At 38.5% G+C, this 19,660-nt stretch overlaps 1 protein-coding gene across 17 annotated transcripts in view; it reads right to left on the reverse strand.

The window, feature by feature from the left end:
- GRIN2A (glutamate ionotropic receptor NMDA type subunit 2A) overlaps positions 1 to 19,660 on the reverse strand; it is a 226,225-nt gene that overhangs the window by 13,333 nt on the left and 193,232 nt on the right. For all 17 annotated transcript variants that reach the window (XM_083799680.1, XM_083799670.1, XM_083799668.1 and 14 more), the window contains 2 exons: positions 15,923 to 16,110; positions 1,314 to 1,552 (listed from right to left, as the gene is read on the reverse strand). In XM_083799680.1, coding sequence (XP_083655806.1) covers positions 1,314 to 1,552; positions 15,923 to 16,110 — 427 coding nt within the window. The remainder of the gene's footprint in view (positions 1 to 1,313; positions 1,553 to 15,922; positions 16,111 to 19,660) is intronic.

Here is a 19,660-nt window from a genome sequence, read left to right on the forward strand (position 1 = left end):
TTTCATCTATTTGGAAGGATAATTTCTGCCATATCTGTTGGCAATGTAAAGGAGAAGGAATGCCAGTATTTTACAAACCAGTGGTCTGTGTTGGTCTCCCACGCGTATTCCAGAAAAAAAAAAAAGATTAGAATTGACCTCAAAAGGTTCCCTAATCCCATCACAAAATGTAACTAACCTTCAGTAATGGAAACACTATTATTCTAAACCAGTGATTAAATTACCACTCTAAAAGAAGCCTGCACTCAAGCTATTTTCTTAGATATTATGGTATTCTTCACTTTCACTGAAATGAAAACGCTTCCAGTCATGGCATTTTTGCTTTCCTGTTTCCTATCCTAGCACATATGAAAAAATCCTTATTCTTTCTAAGCCTGAAATTGAGTTCATTTTGAGCAAAACTGCTTAAGTCCATCCTGTAACTCTTACTTGAAATAAGTATTTTTTTTCACCAGAGAGGTTAAAATAATTTCACATGTAAAAGGCCAAAAGGATAAAGTTCATATACAAAATGTGGAGGAAAAAGTATATATGCCTTACTAGGCAATCTCTAACAGGCTAGGGCAGAGTATTTTTAATGCAGTTCCAATAAGGTCCAATTTATTCAAAAGGGTAATTTCAGTATATTTTTAACCAGTTAGGCAATTTTGTACCATTTTCAATTATCCTCAGCTATATAGAAAAATCTTGCAAAGTCCATTAGCTAATGAAAGTGCCACATTAAAAAAAAAATAGACAAGAAATACTCATTTGTCAAAAAATATAACAGAAAGCACCTACTTCCTTTATCTTACTATTCATGTAAGTTACTTGGATATGTAAATTCACTTTGGATTTGGTAATATAAAAACTAAAAAACTGTCTTACTATCTAACCAAACACAGTGACACTTGTGTTTGACCTTTTCTCATATGGGTTATTTGAATTTGCTATGAAGAAAAGCCTACATAAAAATTAGTCCAGTACTTTCATCACTTAAAATCCACTTGTTTAAGAAATACAAAAACCTGAGAGCTAATGTCTGCCATTAGCATCTCTACCTTTCTTTCATGAAAATTTCCCCTAAACATATTAGATTTCAGCATTTGATTATCAATTATCCTGACATATGATCATTCATACCCTAGAATAATTCAATGGAGAAAAGACTTCCCATGGAGTGCCATTACATCCTAAGGCCACTGATCAGTTTGTTAATGCTCTAAGCAAGTATTTCAAATGTCTACGTGGGAATAAAAAAGAAAGGTGACATTTTAGGGAGGCAGGCTTATATTGCCTATTGACTAAAGCAGGAAAATGAAAGCAATACTAACCCTGCTGATTGAGAACAACAATCCCGGTCTATCTGAGCAGATTCCAGTGAAGCAGAATCTAAGTTTCCAGTAAAATAAGTGTTCCCAGATAAAGGTTATTAAACTGAGTGCCATGGCTGCTGCAAGCATGTAAAACACTCCTGCCATGTTGTCAATATCCAGCTGGCTGCTCATGACTTCGTTCTTCTCATTGTGGCAAATGCCAGTCAGCCAAAGGGTTTCTAACTCTTCCATTTCCCCTAGGGACAGCAAGGAGTCAAAACAGAATGCAAAAATTAGTGCTCACAATATTAGAAAGCCTTTGCAAGTTTAAAAATACAGCACCTTTTAATGTCTCATTTGTGAAGCACTTATCTAATAAGTGTTTGCAAATATAACAAATTTCACGTCACAGCACCCTAGTCACAGATGTCCTCAAATTTCATTAATTACTTCCTAGAGCTGGTTGCTCTAGGAAGCAGGACCTATATTTTAACTTCTTCCTGCCTACTAACACTAGCACCGCTTGTTACCAAGAGGGGATGCAGAGGGCTCCCATCCCAGGGGATTTGGAGCCCCATCCACCAGAGCTGTGGTCAGTGCCTGCTTAGACCCAGGAGGCTCTTCCCATTCCAGTCCAATAGATGCCATCACTGCTCCCACCCGCAGGTCCTGCCAGTAGAAAGCCTGAGTTTGTACTTCAGAGGTGCCAATGCACACATGGACGCACGGAGACAACCTTACAGACCAGCACAGACAGCAGGGACAGCAGCAGCACGCTCATAAACACAAATTGCACTCGTGTAAGCACAGATGGCCTGATCCTCTTCCTCCAGTCCAGCTGATGAGGACTGAAGCTTGCTGGTGAAGCAGGCACACACTCCCATTTGTGTGATTCACCAGTATTTACAGATCCCTCAAACACTGACATGGGCTAAGTCTGTCCAACATCCAGACTCTATGCCCCTTGCCCAGGCACTGGCTCAGTCCTTCCAGAAGTCCACTAATAAACCACATCTGTCCCCGCACTTGTACACACCAAACAGAAAGTGGGATCACACCAAAACCAGCTAGGAATTGAGTTTAGTAAAGATATGGGACAGACTTCAGTAACCAGACATAGGGCTCAGTCAGATAAGTGCTTGACCAGCATGGTTACATACCAGCAGCCCTTTTTATGCCTCCTCCTCCCATTTACATAGACTTGTTCCCGATCCGCTTGACCCCTTCCTTTCCCTGCACTTGGCCCTTCCCCTAAACATCCCAAAAAACATTTCACACTTTCCCACAACCCTTTTAAAACATACCATAAAAAGTTTCCTCTTTCCTATCAGACATCTGATAACCTTACTTCCCCTTCTCTTACAAAGTTCTGTTTGAACTTCTCCCGTTAGGTGTGGGCTCTGCTATCATTTCTGATATCTCTTATTCCCTACAGTTTCAGTATCTGGCAATTTCATTACTTGTTTTCCGCTCTCTTGTTTTATTTTTTTATGTTGAATAGCCGCTAATCAAGTAGCCTCATAGCCCCTTACAATCCAGACATTTACATATCCTTTATATCCACCTATACCTTACAAGAAATATTTTTACACCAGTCTCCCAACCAAAGAAGATGATTTTTGGATGTTAAAACACAGACAATCCAATCAACAAAGATTAAATGACAAGTTAAAAAATTCAGTGTAAGCAATAACAACCAGGTTCAGTATTAGGCTGCCGCGAGGTGCTGCACCGGGCCATCACTGCAGTGCTTACCAGTTACATTTCCTCTCATAGTTGGCTGCATTATGGTAGTAGGTAAACTGATTCAGAGATTTAATCACTTCCTGATTTACAAGCACTTTACAAGGAAACGATACTATTTATCAAAACTTTGTGCCCCCCCCCCAATACTTTTAGGGCAAAGAAATGACAGTCACCAACACTGGATGCAAAATTACCCAAAGAGTTATGTTTGCAGATGACACTAATGTACAATTGGAAATACGGAGCTTGGCTAGCATCCTATACATGCATCAAGTGAGGAAATATGGATGCATAGGATATAGTCTTAAGGAAAGTCTACTGTGTTCCATACACTGCCTGCTTTCAGTAGAAAGCAACATTCTGACAGCAATGCCTGGGATACTTGTAATACACCCCTTTTTCTGTTTAAGTTTCTTTAATTTATTTATATATGTTTAAATAATGATTAGCAGTCTCTCTCAAATACAGTCCTTTTTGTGCTTTCCATCTGTTTTCCCCCACAGCCCTGGGCAATGCAGTAAACACAAACCCTTCCCACCTCCAGTGCTCACTTCTGCTCACTTCCAGCTTCTCTCTTGCCCAGCCCTGGACCTCTCCTTCTGCTCCCTCTGTATCCCATGGACCATTCTGTTTCTTACTGCAGCCTCCTTTGGCCTCCTTCTGCTGCTACTGCCTGCCTCCTGAGCAGCCGCAGGAAAATAAACAGTACCATCATGTCTGAAACAGCATTCCTGCTTTCTGGTTCTGGCTATGCAATATCTTACTGCAATTAAACCACTTCATTTACTCAAAGCCAAGGAAGCAGATCAACTCTCTCCCTCTGATGCATATTCTTAGTCTTAGCATCTGTTTCTCATAGAAGAGATTTGGCCTCAGATGAAGGATGTTATCATTTAGCAGTGATTGCTGCTGCCAACAAGGACAGATGTGTGCAAGAAACTGCAATTGTTACTGCAAAGATTGTTTTTATCTTGCACGATATGACATTTTCAAGCATCACTGTTGTTCTACTTACTGTAGCATTGCATGCATATACATGCCTTTTTACTCTGTTGGGGATATAGTCAGCTGAGTAATTTTTTTATTATTTTTAATGGCATAAACTTCATTATGTCTAGAAAATACACCAGGCAATACAGAGGACCAAAACCATTTAGGATATGCCTCCAATCTGGGGGAAGAATTTCTGTGCTACTGATCCATAATTTTTACCAAGGGATTAGGAAATGCATTTTCAGCACTGTAATCCATATATCATGGGAGTAAAGATCAGGGAAAAATGGCTAGAAGCTATATTGACATTTCAGCTACCTTCAAACCAGACTATAAGATCAATGACCTGCTGTGAAAGAGCATTTTACAGGATAGAGTGCCAGGCCAACGGGAAAGGTGAAGTCCACTGACAATTTTCATGTGTGAGTTGGAAGTGGAAAACAAGACTGCAATGGAGAAATCGGTTCTCAGAGAGGGTAGAAGAAACATTGAAGCAGAAAGGACAGGTACTCGGCACTTTAGCAAAGGCATTTCACAAATTTTGCAAGAGCTTATTCAGTTCCTAGTTAATTCTGAGTTTCGTTTTTTGCTTGAAGCATGAATTGGACCTCTACATCTGAAAAACGCAAAGCAAGCCTTCTCCCATGTTATATTGCTCAGTCTTCAAAACACCTTAGAGCATTCCCAAAGACAAAAGTCTATCTTAATGAATATTTAAAAGACTTCTAATCCAGGACATAGACACAATAAGTTATTAATTGTAACAGTATTGATATTGCACACTGTCACTACATTGGTACTTGGGGTTTGTTGTTGCATTTCTATATCCTGGAACATTTGGATTTCTTTTGTTTAGTATATATGCAAACACACTAAACCTCAATGGACTGTTCCCCTTGTCTGTCTTCCAAGTCCTCCCGAGGTCTATGAATAAAACTCACAGAGGCTATGGAACAGTCTAAAGAGAGAGTGATATTTCTGGTTTGGGCATTATTAGCTGAAGCTCTGACAATCAGCCCTTATTACTTCCCACAAGAAAATTCACATCTCCCAGGATTGTCAAACATCAGTTTGATTTGACTGCTGTGCCCTTTTACAGGAGGAATACAAACCACTTTTTCATTAGTTTTCCATGCATTTCTTTCCCTTTGGCTTGTACATCTAAAGTGACTATTGATAATCCACTAACCTTTCCAAAAACATCACTGCAGAAACAAACCAAGCTTGTTTGAGTCCAGATAAATGACAGTGTCCTGGCAAGCTGTGAAGAGCAAAGCCTCCCAGAGTCTCGCAGACCATGCTGTTGTAATAAGCTTTTCATTATATGTGACAATGACAGAAAAGACTGTTAATTAGTAGCCGAAAGTAATGTACCACAGTGTCATAGATCATAAAGCACTCTGAATCATTGGACTGTCATATTTATGAAATTATATTATCTAGGAATGGACAGATTAGGCTGGTAATTCTGGTGTGTATATATATAAATTACTCATTTCCAGTGTGTATATATATATATATGTATCTATATGTGTGTATATACATATACACACACGTGTGTATGCACACAGACACACAAACAAGTTATTCATTTAACTATAATAACACTTCAACACAGCTGACTCTATAAAACTGAAAAAAAAAAAAAGCCTTATCTATTTGATGCCATTGTAGCCCATTTTTTTTAACCCAAGATATTTACAGAAGGCAAATATTTCACGTTTCCTTTGTTATAGTTGGCAATCCAAATTAAAATAGCTACGGTTTCTAAAATGCATTAGGATATGATTTTTCTCACAAATACCTCTGGTATACGGAATTTTTGAATGGGGGTGTGGATTCACTCTTTATAAAAAATCAACCATTTAGAAACTTGGCCTGGAGCTAAAACTCAAAACATCATTGAACTTCAGTTAAATTTTGGGTAAGAAAAAATATTTAAAAGTATCAAGTCCCTTCTGAGAAATTTTCTTTCAAATCCTCTTGGGTGGTCTGACTTGTGAGGTGAATGTGTAGGGTGATGACACCTATAGCTGTATGCAGTCTTGGCACTTGAAAGACCAGAAATGTGGATTATTAGGCATTGGAGAGTTCAGTTGTCTCCATGTGTGCATAATCCTAATTAGCAAGCATGAGCCTCAAATCTTCCACGAGACAAACCTTGGAAGTCAACAGCCTCAATATACATAAATGTCGTGCCTCAATGAGCCCAGTGTTAATGGAGTTCAAGTCTAACGGAGTCTCGAGATACTTATAAATATTTATCAGACTTATTTTAAAGCTTTTTGTTTTCATTTTAGATGCTTACTAGAAGGAATGTCACACCACAATCAATTTCTATATGCATCCATGTGTGGGTGAGATTAATGATTAAATGAATTGTTGTTCTGTGCTGCACAGGTGACGGAGCACTGGCACAGGTTGCCCAGGGAGGCTGTGGAGTCTCCTCATCTGGAGATATTCAACACCCACCTGGACATGATCCTGTACAATGTGCTCAAAAAACAAAACAAACAACAACAATGAAAACAGTAGCATTACAGTAAGATTTTTTTTTTTAATTTACATAGTGCTATGTCATAAAAAGTCTGCCTCATTTACAGTGTAAGACTCAGAGTAAGCAATTATTATCAAGATCCATATTTCAGCAGTGTTGAGGCTCCACGCTATTCATTTAAAATGCAGTATGCTCCTCTCAAGCAAACTGCAAAATTCTAGCTCTCAGTGGTAATTCAAGACTATTTACAATGTTTTTAGGTTACAGGGCAAACAGTACAAACATTGTTTTGACTTTCTCTTGGGTTTGCTCCTGTGTATGTGGTGTGCTCTGCTTTGGCTGCTATTTGCACAGAAATGTGCTGTTTGGCCATTCTGACTCTGCCTTCCCCAGAAGTGCCTTTCTGTCTGCATTTTAGTGCAGCACCTCTAGCATATTTGACACTTTATCACTCTGGGAAGAAATGATAAACTATCCATCGCACCCTCAGAACAATTTCTTCACAATAAAAATGTCATTATCCAGACACAGACAAGGTATAGGTCCAAACGTAGAATTACACGCTTTTCCTCATCATAGCCTTTAGCCTTTTTTGCAAGCTTTGGGAAGTGTCATCCATCCCTGCCATTGTCCCCTCTGAGCTGAAAAACATGCTCCCCTCCTGCAGCCCCTGGCCCTTCCCCTGCAGATGGGGCTGCTCTCAGGGTGCCTTTTAGAGGTGCCAGAGCCCTCTGTTTCCTGGGCCTCTTGTAAGGGCCTGGCATCCTCTCCTGGTTCTCAGCTTTTCTCATTAAGCCACCTTCCTGTAAGAGCCAGCAACTTCCCCAATGATGGCCCAATCACGCTCAAAGCTGTTTGCCTTATGCGTCATTTCACTGATGTTATTTTCTTCTCTGAGTGTTTTTTCCCTTGACATCTATACATGCATCCAGGAAGATGTGCACATGCTAAAAATAAAAAATTAAAACACAACAACAACAAGAACAAAAACCAACCCAAACCATAATCCATCACTCACTACATGCACTTACAGAAAAGCAGTTTGAAGATAAGCTTTTTGTTTGTTTGTTTTAGGAGAAAACAGCTTTTCAATATTTGTCTGATGTGTTCCTCATACTTTGTTAAAAAAAAGAAAAAAAAAATCATTGTCATCCGAATAGCTCCCTAGTTAAAAACTTGCCAGAAATAAACAAGGACAAAGCTTTATAATTACATCCAAAAAGAGAACAAAAAAACTATGATAGCCTTCTTTGCTGCTTATCTAAAAAGCAAATTATAAAATCAACTTGCTGCTCCATTCCAGGGAAGAAAGCAAGACCTCAAACTTGAATGGCACCTGAGCATCTTCTTCCCATCTTCCTGAGGATACAGGTGCAGAGAAAAGGGTCAGAGACGGAAAGGGCAATGCCTAACCCTGTAACCTCCTGATGGCAAAATCAAGAGCATACTTCAATAGTCAAGATGTAACAAGCACCAGAAGTGATGCACACCCAGTAGCGCCTCCATCTACCTTTTCCAAGCCCACAGCCATAGGGCTTTTATCCTTCTCCTCCCCAAAACTCTGAGAAGCACCAAAGGGCATCATCTCAGCCAGAACAGCTGTGGGGAGAGCTACATTGTGGAAGAAAACTACCCCAAAAGCAAAGCAAGCCTATGACTTACTCACTCTTGGGAAGTAAGCCAAACCTGAACTGGGTTTCAGCATGGCTTGGAAGCACAGCCAGATGAACCACAGACTCATGACAGTCCAAAATATCACACAGAAACCTGAGGCACCATTTACTTTTAAAAGTTGTGCTGCATTCAGCCAGTCCCCGGCAGGGAGCAAACACCATCAGGAGCTTGGATGAAGTGTTTGATGGAGGGAAAGGGAAGAAATAATAACTGACAGAGATACGACTTTGGAATTAGCTCTACACATGAGAAATGCTTGTCAAGAAGCCATTAAATTAAAGTTGAGGGAGGGAAGAATAAGCAGCTACTTACAAACAGTCATCACAGTCAAAGCACTAACCAAGTGGAAAAGGAAACAGAAATGATCCTTGTGAAGAATTCACTATTTTGTTGTGTTTCACTTCTTTATATTCCCTGCAAAAATAGCTATCCTATCAAGTAAGTAACTTACAATGATTTTACAGCATTTGTAATTGGAAGACCTGCTTTTATTCGGATTCTTTTATTACTCTCCAAATGATCAAAATAAAATGTTAAATAATGTGTTTTAATATTCCTATATGCATTAAAGTCTATAACTCACTGAGTTCTTATTTTTCTTCTGGGGGAGTCAGGTGTTTTTCTGCTCTACTCTAACCATCTAGGTTCCTATCCATCCTCCCTGGGTTGTTGGCGATAATCAATGATGGGTACTTGGGTACTCTGATGGGTACTTGGGTACTTGATGAGTTCTTGGGTACTCTAGAGGGATTTTTCATCAAGTCCTTACCTTAATTTTAATCTATTTAATTATTCTCACACAAAGACAGAAGAAATCTATTTCATATCCCTTCTGCATTCAAAAAAGGTGGAATCTGGCTTTGTTTTATTGGTGAATTATGGTGGACCCCTGGTTTCAGCACACCTCCTAGGCACAGTGCAGGAGGAGGCCACCACAGCAGGAGGTCACAGCACATGTGGCAGCGGAAGGCGCAAAAAGGCACAGGCTATGACTGAAGGCATGTATGATGGATAGTGACTCTTGCACAAAGTGCTAAGCTGAGGTTCAGCCTGAGGAGAAAGCATGCAAGTAAAGAAATCAAAATATACAAATTATGGATCTCGAATGAAGCGGTTAAATATTTGTGTTCACGTTGGACAGATGTGGGGCATCATTTTCAGAATACTGTGGCTGCACTAGCAGAATCATCTGCTTATTCATGCTGGGCAAACCGGACAGTTTTCAAATGTAGGGACAGACTCACACTTTTCGTGATAACTCCCTCTAAGTGTTGGTGGAGGAAGGTAGCACTGCCTAATTTGCAGACCCCCAAAAAAGGGGCTCTTTACCCTAAGCAGAGGAGTCAGGAGCCAAATGGGTTGATGTGTGTTTGGTTCAATAAGCTCATCAATTTCAATTTGACCTAGTTATGAACGATAACAACACGACGCATATAAGAACTTATATAAAAGCACCACGACCTCTCAAATTCAGCCTGGAACCCCCCAGAACAATCTCTCTTACCATGGGAATCTTCTGAGTTATCTCCCCTTGTAAAAATAGTAAGAGGAACACAGATGACTGACAGTAAAAACCTTATGGTGAGCTAATGATTGCGCTCTGCATGCCCCCATTAGTTGCGGATGAATTAACAAAACTGTTAAGCACGACTTTCAATATTACAATTCCTCTCACTCTTGTTCAGCTACACAAACAGCCTCCTCTTATACACTCTCCAGTCACATTTGTTCCACCCACTGCTTAAGGAGGACACTAAATATATAAACAGAAGATCACTGGGATTGTGGGTGTATTCTGCCTAAGCAGCACACACTGAAAATATGTCTTTATAATCACATACGTATTTCCTTCTTGAGTTTTAACAGCCAGTGTGAGTCACACTGCTGCACTTCCTCATAAGTGAGATTTGGAAGGCTTATGCTAAAATATGAAAAAGAAAGAAAAAAGAAAAAGAAAAAAAAAAAAGAAAGAAAGAAAAAAGCACTTTCCTCTTCCAGATATAAAGGGGCAAATCTTACTTCTACGGTTACCTATTACCCCTAAGGAGTGGGAAGCAATTATCCGCCCAGGAAAACAAATTTTTGTGTATTAAGCCATCCTAAAAGCACATAAAGATTAACCAGAATTTAAAGATATTAGGAAGGGGATAACAGACTCTCTATGGAAACTCAAACCAGAAACAGTTTTCTTCTTTACATCTTGTGTCTCTAATTGCTCTACAGGTTGAAGCTTTAAGGGTTAAGGGTTTAATACAGCTATACCATTTGACCCTCTTTTCCTGGAGGTATCTTCCCAGATCTCCATTTGAGCTGAGCTCGTTGCCTGCAGGTAGCACAATAAATCAAAAATGCCTCACATGTAGTAAGTGTTCAATCTGGCCAGCTGGCTGATATTCTCCCACTCCTCTCCATACTTGCCCTCTTTATGCAGCATTTTTCTGTCCTCCATTTCCACTGATTCCTGCTGTCATGAGTCTTCTGTCCCTCTGTTCTGATTGCATCCACAGAGCTAAAGGCTCCTTACTATCTTTCTCTTTGTCCCATGCACCCTTTGAAGCCCTCTTACCCTCTTAATCCCAAATCAGCTTTCCTGTTTGCAGTTCAGTATTCTCATTTACTCAAAAATGCAAAAGAGAGAGAGAGAATGAGAAAGAAATAAAAATAATTTCTCCTCACCTACTAGGCCCTAGTGATTCTGTTCCAAATCCCAAACAGCACTACAGAAGATTTCAGAACCAACATCTTGCAAGCCAGTTTGCAGTATACTTTTATCACAGTACCATTCTGCTCCAAGTCACACCATGCAGCCCAACCCAGAGGAGCACAGGGAATACCTGGGCCTTCAGACAGCTGGCCAAAAGGCTGAAATACCCAAAGCTGGAGGAATATGAGTGCCATCACAACTGTTGCAGTCCAGCAGTTACAGACTTGCTAAATTACTCAGCCTGTGTGCCTGAGCCTGTAGGAACCTATCAAACCACAAGCTAACACAGAACGAGCAGTTGACAGCTGCTAGGGTAACAGGCTGGATTCGGGGTATGTCAGCCTGCCCAACTGCTCCTTCCAGAGGTTTATGGAAGAAATGAAAGCATGTATTGTGCAGCTCTTCAGTGTGCAACCTGTCTGTTCTGACACATTGCTGCTGTTGTGGACAGAAGATCCAAACAAAATGACAGTGTTGTTTCTTAGCAGCCATATCATTTTAGTTGCTTTTGAACTTATGGGTGCTCCTATTTCTCAACAAAAGATTGAGAAATAGTCTTCTGCATCTCAGTAGGAATATTTTTATTTCTCAGTTAAAAAAAAAAAAAATCCTCTTGTGACTAAAGCAAGACAAAAAGAAGCACAGCCACCACTGTGCTTTAGAGAATTACCTTGATGATCAACTATTTCAAGTAAAACTGAAGATACGAGTTGTCAGTTGCAAGTCTACACAGATGAGTTGCGATGCAATGAGACAGTAAGGTGTACAAAACCAGAAATTCACTGATACACTTCACTTGTATTCTTTATACAAGAAAAAGCAACTCCTAACTCAGTGTATTAAAAAGGTTCAGCATTCCAAAGCAATTAAAGTTATTAATAACATAAATTAAAATTATTAATAACATTAAAATGCATATTCATCTCAACTTCCTATGAACTGGGCTATTCATATGAACCTGCACAGACCAAGTGATGAAACACTTTGGGTCTAATCTTATTTGCAAGACAAGTAGCTATTCTCTATACTTCAAATTCCTCAGTAGCTCCTTCCCATGCTCCTTCCCTCTCTCTCTCATTTTCTGACAGTTAGAATAATAAATTCAGCAACTTGTAGATTGCTTCCTTCCACTGAGACTTCAGAGTTGCTTTCCCAATGTAATTGTCAATTGGCAATACAATTTGTTCACCCAACAGAACTATCCTCAGGATCAGATCCCTACTCGTAGATACATAAAACTCACCCAGTCTAAGCTTAAAGCTATCCCTAACACAAACTTACGTCCCTTTGTATTTACCTTAATTTTTTTCTAGTACCAACAAGATACAAAAGAGGGTTCAAAGCCATTTATTTTAATGTAAAAAAAGCACTGTATTGTGGAAATTATGAAAAGATGTTCTTGCATGACAAGTCAGTAATACTTGAGTTGGATGTTTTCCATCAGTGAGGAAGAGGGAGAAGGTTCCTATCAACTGTGCAAAAAAACTCATTTGAATGTATAAGTGAACTCATTTTGATACGAGAATAATGGAAGAAGCAAGGAAAAATCAAATGAGAAAAATCACAGGGGAACGACACATGCAGAGGAAATTGAAAGTTATAAAATACATTTCAAGATCTCAGTATAGTGTAAACGTAAAAAAGAGATGAAATCGAGCTTTATGTCAGTGGAATCAGATATACTTTAAAACAAATTGGTCTTATCCAAATAACTAGCATCATATCATCCAAAAGGTTCTCTCCTTCACTCATTAACATAACAATTGTATCAATAAATTGTTTGCTCAACTCATTAGTTTTTTTCTTATATTTATGAAACTCATTAGATTTATAATCATTCGTTGAAACCAGTCCATAGAGATGAACATCCTATTACATATATTGAATAATGATTCAATACTTCTAGGCGCTTTGCTATTTTATAGGCATAGTGTTAGAGAATAATAAATTCTGCAGAAACTACAAATGTGAAAGAACTATTTCTACTTTCACTTGTGTATGTCTATTTATTTAAAGAACCTCATTCAGACTCCAGTGTGAATTTCCCACCATTTTCATCTTAAGATGAAACTTTCAGCCCAATCATACTTGCTTTAGTCTAGAAAACTTCAAAGAGATTTTTAGTGATATAGCAAAATGATGTTTGTCTGAACTCTGTGTTCATCCCTTCTGATTCATCAAAACAGAGTTATATAAGTTTATGGATAAAAAGATTGCTTATCGAACTACTGAGGTTAGACCTAGAATACCACTATCAGGTCATGCTAGTTCAAGGCAATCATTCATTACATTTAATTTCCTGGTGTATTGTTCCAGTTCACCTGCCATGTACTTTACAAAGTAGTAGAAGTATTTTCAACCTCATAATTATTTTTTGTATTTTTTTTGTATCTTTTTTTTTTAATTAATATTCTGAAAATTATAATCTAGATCTGTGACACAAAGAAGTGAGACAAGGCAGCAAACATTTGTAGGACTAAAGGAAACATACCTATTTCTACCCAACAGATATGTCCAACTGCTATTCTCTTACATAGTGCATAAACCATTTGCTGAACAAGTTTAGGAATTCTTTACAAGAGAAAATGATCTTTTTAGAATTCCAGGCTTGTTCAGAATACATTCTAAAGGTATTGAAAAGTACTACAGAAAAAATACCACAAACACTCATAATCCCCAAGGCTTGTGCATTCAAAACTTTTGCTTACCTTCTGAAGTAATCTAAGCATCATTGAACATGGGAACAGATATTTCATGGTAAGCTTACATTCAATTGGATGTTATCTGTATCTATTGCTATTCTGTAAATTATTCATATGGAGGTTTTAATACCAAGTTTTGTAGATGACTCAGTTGTTTTATTTTCAGCTACTAAAAATGGACTAGAGAGATAAGCATTCATATGCTATGTAAGTTCACAGGTCAAAGCATAAATACATGATAAGATTTTTCCCTCTTCCTTCCCTTCCGTTTTCTCCCTGATATTAAGGGACAACATGATACGTATAAATGCAGTACCTTTGGTATTTTGAGGACTTTTTTCTTGAACAGGTTCAAATAATTTCCCTTCTATTTCGTTTATTTTCTTTCCCTGGAAATTCATTTATTTTTGTTGGATGAGAAAGTATCATAAATAATGAAAGAGCAAGCAGGAAGAAAATGCAAGATGAAAAGAACAAAAACCTCAGTGATGCTCTAGCAAAATCTAAAGGCATTAGCCCATGGCCAAGAAAGACCTCCGATCCTCTTTCAGGATGTACCAGTCTTTTTCTCCTTTAGTTTGGGACAAATAATTCTATTTCTCTGATTCTGTGTCCCTATGTAAAATGGGTCAGAATTACAGCATCTAATACTTCTTAATACTGTTACAAAAATAGGAGAATATTCTATTCACACAATATTCACAAATAATAAAGCAAAGGCTTTAGCCAATTATTTCCAACTGTTTTAAAGAATGTCATTACTTGAAACCTAGTCACTGTGGGTCATATATTCATTACTTAGCAAAGGAAGAAAAGATTCTTCCATAAACCACTTGAAATACAACAGATTAATAATGGTGACACTAACATCTCTACATGTTACCCAGAAAAAATCCATCAGTCATGACTATTTTGTCTCTTCCAGACATCATTTAGTATTATAATGGAAATAAAATCCATGTCCTGGAACACTAACACATTTGGTGTTGTTAGTTAGTTGTTGTTGATTTTCTTTGTTGTTTTTTGTTTTGTTTGTTTGTTTTGATGGAACAGGAGGCCACTATGCTAAGGCCTTGCATACAGCTGTTTAAAACTGTCCTATTATAGAAAAATTTACCATTCTTATCCTCTATGACATTCTGTTAGTGACCATAAGTGCATATCTCTTTTACAATGAAGGCGTCTCTTTCACTGACAAAGAAATGTAAAGTTAATACATGTATCTATGTAAAAGAATCAAAATGATCATGTAACACACACCATATTCTGATCTGAGGGAGGATTTTAGTCAGTCATAATACAGGATAGAGAAATTGTGTTAACTATCACATTTTTATTCACATGTACATGTGAAAGGTTTGAATTTTCACTGAGGCAAAGAAATATTTCAACAGTCAAAATGTACTTCGAAAGCCCTACGTGGAGAACAAGCCATTATTACTCTCTACAAACATATCAAAGATGTACAGTATTTTTTATTTTTTTTCCAGTAGGGCAGAAGTGCCAAGAGGGCCTATGCATCTTCTGGTTTTGTGTTAGAATGACAAATAGCTGGTTTGAAATCCAATAAAACCAGTCAGCTTGCTTCAATTCCTACACATGCTTATACTAGAAGGTAATTAACCCATCCTAATTAGGGACCCTTCACACCAGTTCAGAACTGAGCTAAATAGTTCTATGTTGCAAAACAGAGAGAGAGATTAGCTCCTCCTCTACTCTCAACTTTCATTTGTTGTATTGCAAACAAAAAATTTGCAGTCTTTTTCTCTTCTTACCACAAGGAAAACCTCAAAGACCTTATCAATGAGGAAAAAATTGACATGAATTCCTCTACCTACAAGTTAGGCATGGATGAGCTAACTTGGTCATTCTGAAAGATAACTGGTCTATTAAGAAAAACTCTTCAGGAACTGCTCATTTAAAAAAAAAAAAAAAAGGGAAAAAAATAGTTTAAAAAAAAGGAAAGAAACGAATTTAGAAAAATATATTTAGAAATGCTGTTTAACATTGAGGACAACATTATTTTGTGATGTATATGGAAACACTTTCTGAAAACAGATGTAAGTGTCCATGGCAGTAAAACGAATTATAACAGGGTGGAAGAGAATTCCTGTCTTAGCATCAAGAAATAATTTTACCCATTCGTTTGTGTTTTTGTTGTTGTTGTTTGTTTAAAAAAAAAAAAGAACAAAACACAACAACAACAACAAAGAGAACAGCAGTAAAAGGCCCAGAGCTACTAAAACTGAATTAACAGTGCATATACAAGAAAAAAAAAATGGGGGGGGAAGGAAAAAAGATTGGTCCCTACCATCACCAACAAATTGAAGGAGGGCTAGATCAATTTGTCTTTTCCAAGGTGATCCTTTCTGAAGTGCTATTCCATAGCCTGTAGTGGCAAAGATGTATCCACTGCCTATTGTGACAAGTTTGCAGCCTTCATCTCTTCCAGCCTTGTAATTCAGCACTGCTGCATCATAGATGAAAGCATCCAGCTTCCTGAAATAAAAGAAAATATTTTACAAACCAAATCACAGGGACAGCTGTTGTCAGACTTCTTTGTCCTTGATGTTAGGACCCTGTTGAATATAATATGGATTCTTTGATATCATTAATTACATATCCTGCTCTGCTGCATCTAAAATTAACAAAAGGCATCTATTTTAGTGAGGGGAAAGTAGGACGCATAGTTTTGCTTTTCTATTTTAAGGGATGCTGTTAAAAAAATACTGAGAGCAGGAGAAATGAAGCTACAGAATGTCTTGCCCTGTTATCTTTGTATCTCAAAATAGATAATAAATATATTGAGATGCAAAATGGTGTCCAAACACAACAGAAATAATGACAGAGAATTTAGAATCAAAATAATAAGAACCAATTCATTTATTTAAAATACTGAGTAAGACTGAAAACATGACTTCAACAGTTTTTCCTACACACAATTATTGTTACATCTTTTTCCAAAAATAAACAATAAGGTGGAAGTCCTTCTTACGCTAAAGGAATGCATTGGAACATATCTGATACAGATATGAAATTCAACTTTAAAATTATAGAAAATATTTCTTTATGATTTGCAGTTCCAAACATATTATTTGTGTACCCGGAACAGAGCGGGAATAAAGGGACTTATGGAAAATGTCAAGTCGTTCAAGCCCACCTACCTAAAAAATGTCAGAATGGGACAAACCCATTCTCCAAGATATACAGGGAACACAACAAAATAAAGGAAAACAGAAAATAAACAAGGAAAGGAAAAGAGGCAGTGTCCTTTGGGGATAATTTTAAGGAGCACTACAAAGCAAGGGTTAGACAAGAGAAATGCATGGATATTTCACAAATGAAGCCAGTGCACATACATGAAGAGGCCATTTGGAAAGACAACCACTTGCCAACAGAAACCTCAATCATAGAAGACATTCTGATACCTACAGAAATTCATATGCACTCTTTAAAAGGGAAAAGATAAAACTTAGGTATGTTTTATATTAGGTACCCTAATATGTAGCCAAAACGTTTAAGATTTGTACCACTTGCACAAGACTAGCAGAATACAGAGGCAATAGGAAAAAAATAGTGTCTCTGCTCAAAACCCACCTAAACGATACACTAAATCAAAGTTATTACTCCCCAGTAACACCCTCTTCCTTTTCAACATCTTGGCCCATTCCTTAGGAGTCAGGGGAATGGGGAGGTCACAGCGGCACAACTGGCTTCACGGCTCGGGGTAGGAGGGCTCTTCTCCCATCCACCCCTACTGGCACTGCAGCTCCTGGGCACTGCCGCTCTGCTCTGCCTCTGAAGAGCCACAGCGCATTACTATGGAGCACTGCTGAAATTTTCTGAAGGGATGCAAATGACAGAGGCTGGCAAAACACTGTTCATAAACAGCTGGGACCTGTCTTCATGGGAAGGGAACTGTAAAAATAAATTCACTGTGGCACAAACAGGTACGAGTGCATCAACTTCAGTTCTGTAAGCGTGTAGTATGTCCCGGTAGTGAATTCAGTTGCTGTTGAAGTTTTGGAGTCACACTTGCCACTATCTTAAGTTTTTATTGATAAAGCTTTTCATCTATAGCCGCAGAACAGAGCAATACCTAGGCTTATCAGATTTTGGCTACTGACAGAGGAAAACAATCTTTCATGCACAACATAATCTGATGTTTGTTCTTAAATATTTAATCAACAGATTCATACAGAATCCTAACTTTTACAGAACTCTAGATCAGATAGCAACTTTGGCACAGAAAAAACCACCCTATCCATCTCATGTTAAACCAAGTAAATACCAGAGGAGAGTGAGGTTGTTGGATACTGTCTGCTGTTATGAGAAAGTGAAGAGTTTCTCTCACTTCTTACTGCACTTTATTGTGTCCTTTCAAGGATATTTCCCCCAACAGTCACCATCCAAGTCATCAAACCAGAATTTAGTGAAGTAGTTACTTTATAGAAACTACACATGGCTCACGCAATCATCAGAAGAAATAGCTGGGCCAACATTTTCTTTGTTTTTCTACTCTTTCCTAAAACTCAGTTGGTACAATCCTCAGTTTAAAAGTCAGTTTAGATCCATTGACTCTAAAAATCTTACTGTCTCCTTTCTTTAAATGAATGAATGAATACGGAGAAAACAATTGTTAAACATCTGGAAGGTGTCATGTCACAACTTCAGTCTGGAAATGAGGTATGGCTTCCTAGCACTGAGGGGAGCTAAACTGGGCCCAGCTGGCCTGCTGGGGCAGAGGTGTCCTCAACACAAGGCCAGACGGTTCTTTGGGCAGGGACACAAGGGAAAGAAAGAAGAAAAAGTGTTTGCCATACTCCCAAGTTACTTGTAACATTTCTGACCTACGGCAGGCAAGTACCATAATCAATATACTCCAATCTCATGCTTTCAGTCCTCTGCAGTTATCTGTGGAGAAGGAAGGATACTTCCCTGCTGGGTGGATGCCTTTGGATCAGGCAAAGTACTGGAAGGTGGTGCTCCTCCTGGTTAGTGCCATCACTGCTGTAACAAGCCAAGCTAAATTAAAATACATGCTGGAGTTTGTCATCTGTTTATTCTGGGATTTATTGTGTGGTTTTATTTTTTTATTTCCTTTTCAGTGTAAGTATGTAAAATGCATGCTGGTAAACATGAAGAAAATATAAAGAGTCAGCTCTTCTTCTGTCAAAAGAGACTCAGTCAGAACTACAGAGGAAAGAGGTGTCTTTGCTGAAGACTTCAGGGCAAAAGCCTTGTGCTACCTTAGAAATCACATTCTGTATACACAGCTTGTCTCAGCTCTTCAGCACTCTACCGGCACCTTGGGAAGAAAGCCAAGGCACAGTCATAGTTTCACTCACTCACTGTGGACCCTCCCCAGCTTCCCAGCAGAGTTTGGCGTCAGCTGCAGTGGGTGCACAGCAAGGAACAGAGGTTCTGAAATCACAGGCAGCTTTATTTTGAGGAGCTTTCTCTCTCTACTATGTCTAGAAGGTCACAACAAATCTTATTACGCAAACCGATTTATAAACATGAGGCGCTTTCCTGACAGTGGCTGAGGGCTGAAGGGTTCTGCACTGCTGCCCGATGACTGAACTGTAAATCAAAAAGTTGATTGCCCTGAAAAAGTCTTGCTTTCTACAAATACAAGCTCATATTCAGAGTATATTTTCTCCATTTCCAATATAAATCGTATAACCACTCAAGGCTTAATTATCTCCTCACCATGTGCTGATTACAGAAGCACTTTTCCTTGCAAAGCAAAGCTTCGGAACGCGATGTACCCCTGGAGCGTGGGTAGGGAGTAAGCCACAAATGAAACCCTCAGATATTAGGGCAAAGAAATCTTCCATCATTAGAAGGTGGATTTCCTGACACACTGAATTTTCAAGAACTTTCAAACAACTTTAAACATTCCTCAAGAAGAGTTTATGAAAACTGAGAGAGCCAAATCTAGGCAAGTCCAAAAATTTGACCCTTTCCCTTCCTCACAAGCACTGGGAAGCCTCAGCATCCTCATTCTTGTGGCAGCAAAATGCAGTTGAAAGCTGAGAAACTTTCA

Source organism: Anser anser (assembly GCF_964211835.1).
Source record: "Anser anser genome assembly, chromosome: 15".
Lineage (NCBI taxonomy): Eukaryota > Metazoa > Chordata > Aves > Anseriformes > Anatidae > Anser > Anser anser.